The sequence below is a fragment of the Daktulosphaira vitifoliae genome, unplaced genomic scaffold (genome assembly GCF_025091365.1).
Source record: "Daktulosphaira vitifoliae isolate Bord-2020 unplaced genomic scaffold, ASM2509136v1 Scaffold_192, whole genome shotgun sequence".
NCBI lineage: Eukaryota > Metazoa > Arthropoda > Insecta > Hemiptera > Phylloxeridae > Daktulosphaira > Daktulosphaira vitifoliae.
In genome coordinates, this window is record NW_026099760.1 from 4,551 (window position 1) to 11,585 (window position 7,035).

Sequence of the window (7,035 nt, forward strand, 5' to 3'; positions counted from 1 at the left end):
AATTGCTGTAAATATAAATTATTTAATTTAAATTCAAGTTTACTATCACGTTATAATTGGTAAGGCGTTCTTTTAAATTTAAATGACGTAGTTTTATATACGTAATGAGAAAANTCAAGTTTACTATCACGTGATAAATGGTAAGGCGTTCTTTTAAATTTAAATGACGTAGTTTTATAATTACTTTGAGTAGTATTCAACGATAATTTATGCGATTTTATTCAATAAATCTTGTAAAATATGAATAAAGGATTTAAACAAGTGTTCCTAATGTTATTTTTATAAATAATAATATAATGAAATATTCTATGAAGAATAATATATAAAGCAGAATATTTTTTAACTTATGATTAGTGTATTTCGCAACATTATTCATAAATAATTCCATCGTTTCCAACGAGTAAGTAATATATTATTGACTATTTCTTTCTAGGAGGTAAATAAAATACTTTAGTACTATCTTTTACGCTTCAGAATATTTGTCATGATAAGTTGCGTTAGTAGCTAGATTAAATATAATACTTAAATGTTAATTTAAAAATATATAAATGAATGATTAATTTTCTAAGTAAACGATCTATAATCATTTATAATTACTTATTACCTATTGATTATAAGTATATTAATTTTCTATGTATTTAAATATGATTACCAACGAAAGTGTAAATTTTTATGTCTACAAATATCTATATGTAGACATTGTCTAATGAATATTTTTGTCAAATATCTCTATAAACTTCGGCCCTAAATAAGTGCAAATATAATCATACATAATTATTAATTATTATATGAAACAAAATTAATTGAAATAATGAAACAATAAATATTTGCATATATAATATAGTTCTTATATAAATTTACAGAAAATTCAAAATGAAATACTTCAACATCATTTTTGTTATGTGTTTTGTTATGTGCATCGTTTCCTTTTCGATTGTCTCAGCTTCATCTCTGCGTAAGATAAAAATGATTTAGACATAATTAAAAATTAACAATTTGAGAATATAATTTTAAATAAAATTACGTGAAATGTTTACACATAAATAATTAAAATAATTAATTAAATGTAGTTAGTAATTAACTTTATTTGTACATAAGAGTAATAATATATTTTAAGATTTTTCCCCTAATATAATACTATAGTGCAAATATATTATAAGCATTTATAAACTATTTTTTATAAAATTCTTGTATTGTGAGAGTTTTATAAAATATTTAATTTCTTTAAAAGTTTAAAAATTAGCTCCTCCAAATCTAAGATTAGATGAAAATGCTAATAATTCAATAAAATATAATCTAACAGATAAGAATGAAAGTAAACCTTTGGTAAACGAAAGAAACAATACCAATGGTGACGGCAGTGCTAATCTTGATGGTAATTATTTATTTTAATTCAATCAATTTCAAAAATAGCGTAATTATTATTTTAGCTAAATCTCTGAATTCTCGTATGTTTTTTATATAAAAAAATGTACTTTTTAAACCAATTTTAACATTATTATGAAACAAATTTTTTGGTCTTATATTTTGCTTCAGAAATAAAAAGTTAATTTATTAAAAAGAAAGAATCGAATTTAAAATAATAAATTTAATTTTATTAAAAATTTGTCATTTATTTTTTTTAGATGATGATCAAACTAAAGGTTCAGTACCATTGAATTCCGCCAGCCTTGAATCAGTTCCACTTTAAACATTTTCAAAATATATGAAAAACATTAATTCAATAATATTATAATATTTTCAGCAAAAAAATCAATTTATATAAATTTCTTAATTAAAATTGTTATACATTATATAATGATTTTATTTCCAAAATAAAATTTCTCATATCAGTATATCAAATTGGTTTTATTTCAATTATCTGTAAAGACATGAATAGATAATCCTTACTTGTACTTAGTTAAATAAGTTATGTAAAGTTGTTCCTATTAATATGAAGCATAAGGGAGCTGTGAAAAACTCAGTGTGGAATCAATAGAATTGTTTTAGGCTAGATAATTATAATTTATAGACAAAGGAGTTCTAAACTTCGTTCATTCACATATAGATATTTTCTTCTAATTTACCAATAATTTTTTATAAATAATAATTGATTTGAGCATATTTGTTGAGTTACAAATATTATATTTGTTGGATTCTCTAAACTATATTATAATAAAATAATAAACAAAATTACACCTAACATATTTTTTATTGTTCAAATATAATTCACGACTGTGAAAAAATAAAATGATAGATTAGCTAGTACTATTGATTTTAATTAGTTTTTGTATTTAAAACTTACTAAAACATATATAATTGTACAAAAATCAAAATGTGAAATTACTAGTTTACCAATAAGTTTTTATAAATAATTAATGATTTGAGCATATTTGTTCAAGAATATTGGTGGATTATTCTAAGAGTTACATGATCTGCTATTTCCTTATTAATATCCTGATTAAGATAATGTAAGTCGAATGAAAATGGGATATAAATATTATTTCTCATAACAATATTGTGTTGAAAAATACACTCATCTTTCAAAAAGTTACAGCATTATAAAGTTAAAGAAATGTAAAATAGAAAATCGAGAATTTTCACACAAAAATAGCATTTGGTAGCCATTTTCACCATGAAAACAAAACCGAAATGTTTTTTTCCATGATAAAGTATATTACATTAGATTTAATTTTAGATATATATAAAATTGTCAGATTTTTCGGAACATTTTCATAAGTTAAGTTGAAAAAGTTAATTATTTGTAAAAAAGTTGTCATTTTAAGTCCATTATGAGTACTATAAAATATAATATTTATACAAGTATAATCATTTATTTGGTAAAACATGTTGCAATCCTTTTAAATCCCACAAAAAAATCATAAAAAAAGGTTTGAGTGAAAGCAATATTGAACTAATAGATAAATAAAAAAACTTTAATATTGAATTAACTCCAGAAAAATCATTGAGCTCTTCTTGTTTTAAAAATGTAAATAATGTATGTAAAGATTTGCGTTTAATGGAGGATACTTATAAATGTAATAGTACTGATGACACTGTCGACTGTGAAGAATCCCAAATGGAAAGGGTTGACACGATTTTTAAAGCTTTTGATTTTTATCCTCTTTCAAAAATTAAAAGGTTTATCCCCCAAAAAAGATGTTTAGCTGTACAAAAAAAAGTTGTCCATGTTTCATTAGGTTTTAAATGTGATCTAGAAAATTGTATTCCTGGATATTCTTATGAAAATAAAACATCAGAATATGAAATGCTAATTGAAAAATTAAAAATAAAGTTTATTTCGTCTACTTCTGACCAAAAAATTAAGATTTTAAGCTTCTTACCTCCATCTTGGTCGAGAGAAAAAATATCTAAAGAATTTAATACGTCTGAATATTTGGTTAGATTATCTAGAGATTTAGTTAGCAAGTATGGAATACTTCTTGACAATCCTAAAAAATTAGGTCGTACTTTAAGCAATAGAGTTGGGTTGAGTTGAGCTGATTAAAAAACGTGTTTTCCTGATTTTCAAACTGTATTTTGGTCCCGTTTCGCAGCGCTACAGTGTCGGTGTGATCGGGCTCTACGGGGCTACGAAACGTCGACACGAGCGCAGTTTCCCTTGCTTGGGGAATTGGGCGCGTCCTCAGGTTGCGGATAGAGGAATGACCTACAGATATGTAGGTTAGCCGCGAAATGAGCAGTCTATTTATTTGGGCTAACGAATAAGCGGTCGCGGACAGCGAGCCTCCCAAACGCTTGTTAATTCTGTAGATACACAGGGTAGTCGTGAAATAAGCTTTTATGGACGAATACCTAATGGTGTCCGGAGTGGCGGCGGGTATCCTGTCGTCACTGCCGCCCGCTGACGTGCTTGCCCAGGAACGCGCTGCCAGGCATGAGCTCCGCCGAGAATGCGGTCGGTTCCTCGAACCCGAGGACCAGCTGGCGCTCAGGCGGATGACCATGCTCCGGTGGCGGAGGAAACGACGAGAGGCGAGGTTTCTCATAGGACCCGATCGGCTGGGCACCCAAGTGATGTCCGGCCACGGCTGCTTTAACGAGTACTTAGACCGTATTCATAAAGCAGCCGCGTTGACGTACGACCACTGTTCGATCGCCCGGAAGAGGCTGATAGCGCTCTGCACACCCTCTTCCGGTGTGAGGCATGGGCCTAGGAGCGGGACTCTTTGGCCCACTGGCCTAAACCAGCGCCTCAGGTTCTTCTGTGCCGGGCGGCGTGGCTGCCTCTGTCTCAGGCGTTCCGCTTCCTCCTTTTTTAACAAGACGGATTCGGCAAACGCCTGGACGAGCCTCCACGACTCCCGGCTCCTCAACATCAGGTCCACCATGTAGGTCGTTCGCTAGCGACGGTAAAGACGGACCTCTCTTTGAACGATTCGCGTCCAGATACTTGCGAGCTTTTAGCAAAAGAGCGTCGGAACGCGTAAGAGTGCCTTTGGTTTTCGCGACGGAATCTGTTGCCCGACCGATAGGCGTATTACCCTGTGGTTCGTAAAGTTCTCCATTAGAATTATCACTATCTAGTGATTCAGTATCTTGCGACATGTATCAACATAATTGATTAAGCGAAATGATGAGGATGAACAGAAAACGTGTAAAAGAGTTAAAAATAACGAATGGAGAATAGTAGTATTGTATAGATTACCAATAGAGCTGACTTAGCAAATCAATCTCTATCCCTGTAAAATAAAATTAAAGCAAAAACAAAAATATAAAAAAAAGCCTTAAGTAACAGCACTCAAATAGTTTTTATATAATTAGGTTTTGATATTCCAAGGTTTATTATTATTTTATTTTATTTTTATTTTCTTTATAAATTGACTAATTGTAATTTATAAAACCTTAATAAGAAACAAACATTAACTGTTTTACCGTTCCCTTCCCCCTTAAAAAAAAATAATTTAATCCCAGAAAAATTATTTGTTATTATATAAAACTTAACTATTATAAAATAATGTATAGTATTGGTCGGTTGGATATAATAGTGCTCGTCTGATAATAATTATAAAAAAAATGAATTATTAAATTATAATTACACAATATCTAAAATTGTAGGTCTATCGTTATATTCCCAATATGCTTGGCTAGATTTAATTTGTGATCTGAAAATGAATGGCCAGAGATACAAATAATTAAAAAAATTAAAACATCATAGTAAAACTAATAGTTTCGCAACTTATTCTGTGCTGGTTGATATATGTTACTAACGAAATTAAACAATTTTTGTAGTTTAACGTAGAATATATAAGTTAGCTTATAAGAAACTTGTTAATAGTTACTACGGATACACTTTTTTTTTCTTATATAAGCAGACAAATTTTACGAATACAATTACTTCTTTAAAAATTTTTAATTTAAAGTGTCTATCTTCTTAATTGTTCTCAAATTCAACATCGTGCAAATCTTTAAGTTTTTAAATAATTTTTTAAATAATCCATAACGATGAAAACGAAGACTCAGAGGTTATTTGCTCAACTCAAGCGTTTACGTGAAAATCCTACTTATCCGTTTATAACGCCATCTTTCGTCCATATACACAACTGTAATAATAACATGTCTGCTATTGTGTCCACTAGTAAGAGTTTATCAAAGGCCAATCCAAAATGTTCGTCAACAAAATCTGTATCAGAAAAACCGCAAATGAAGAATCCACACGGCGTTCCTGTTAAATCTACTTCGACACATATTAACAAATCATCTCCAAAGAAAAAAGTCGCCGTCGATGGTAATGAAAAGGACGCAGTCGGACCCCAGCCAAGATCAAGTACGAAAAAGCTTAGATCTAAGTCGGGAATTCCGAAGGAACCTTCTAAAAATTCATGCTCGTCGAAAAGACCAAACGCTTTCGACGACAATGGGTCTTCTAAGAGACCTAAATACTCGAGCTCTGTCGAGTTAAGCCCTAGTGCGGATGGATCTAAAAAAAGAACAATCCCAAAGGCCATTTCTTCGGCGTCAGATTCGGTAAATGAATCGCAGATCTCGCAAGATTACAAAAACGATTATAATGGTATAATTTTGATTTATTTGCTACGAAACACATTTGCAATATTTGTATTTTTAATTTCTATATATTTTTTAATTCAACAGGGCTTTCCTCTAGCTCAGCACAACCTACTGACCAGCGTAAAAATTTGCCCACTAAGAAAAGCTCCACAATCTTGGAGGGAAAACCGTCTAAGAAAATTGTTTACTCGAGCGCCGTCGAGTTCCTCTCGGCTCCTGATAATAAATCTGATGGTAAAATCATGTTGAAAATCACAAAAAAACCTTCTTCGGATAAATAATTTTTAATTTCTAAGGTCTGACTACAATTTTAATATTCTCATTTATATTTTTATAAATTAATTGTATATTAAATTAATATTATTCATATTTTTTTTTACTTAATATTTGAGATATTCTAATTTTTTTATTTGTTACATATATTGTCTCTTACTTTTTTTTCCAATAATTTTTTATACTAATCATGTAATATTTATTGATTTTCTATACCTTAAGTTTGTTTTTAACTTAATAATTCATTTGTTACTAAAATTATTTTTAATAAATGTATACAAATATCAGTGATTCTGTTGTATTTAATACTGGCNCGAAACACATTTGCAATATTTGTATTTTTAATTTCTATATATTTTTTAATTCAACAGGGCTTTCCTCTAGCTCAGCACAACCTACTGACCAGCGTAAAAATTTGCCCACTAAGAAAAGCTCCACAATCTTGGAGGGAAAACCGTCTAAGAAAATTGTTTACTCGAGCGCCGTCGAGTTCCACTCGGCTCCTGATAATAAATCCGATGGTAAAATCATGTTGAAAATCACAAAAAAACCTTCTTCGGATAAATAATTTTTAATTTCTAAGGTCTGACTACAATTTTAATATTCTCATTTATATTTTTATAAATTAATTGTATATTAAATTAATATTATTCATATTTTTTTTACTTAATATTTGAGATATTCTAATTTTTTTATTTATTACATATATTGTCTCTTACTTTTTTCCAATAATTTTTTATACTAATCATGTAA

General features: G+C 29.3%; 1 protein-coding gene and 1 long non-coding RNA gene across 2 annotated transcripts; both read left to right on the forward strand.

The window, feature by feature from the left end:
- The first annotated feature begins 298 nt into the window (after nucleotides 1-298).
- On the forward strand, nucleotides 299-1,835 carry LOC126909220 (uncharacterized). Its single transcript, XR_007704963.1, has 4 exons — nucleotides 299-400; nucleotides 864-955; nucleotides 1,304-1,375; nucleotides 1,626-1,835. It is a non-coding gene; the product is annotated as an uncharacterized LOC126909220 (long non-coding RNA).
- A 3,610-nt stretch (nucleotides 1,836-5,445) lies between these two features.
- LOC126909221 (uncharacterized) lies at nucleotides 5,446-6,296 on the forward strand. The gene is made up of 2 exons (XM_050691639.1): nucleotides 5,446-6,013; nucleotides 6,094-6,296. Exons 1-2 carry the CDS (start codon nucleotides 5,446-5,448, stop codon nucleotides 6,288-6,290), a joined length of 765 nt encoding a protein of 254 aa, XP_050547596.1. The 3' UTR covers nucleotides 6,291-6,296.
- Nucleotides 6,297-7,035: the final 739 nt, after the last annotated feature.

Bases quoted from the DNA above. Each gene is read 5' to 3' on its own strand.
- LOC126909221 (XM_050691639.1), top strand. From the start codon at position 5,446: ATGAAAACGAAGACTCAGAGGTTATTTGCTCAACTCAAGCGTTTACGT. The intron at 6,014-6,093 runs GTATAATTTTGA...TTAATTCAACAG, and splicing joins TTACAAAAACGATTATAATG to GGCTTTCCTCTAGCTCAGCA.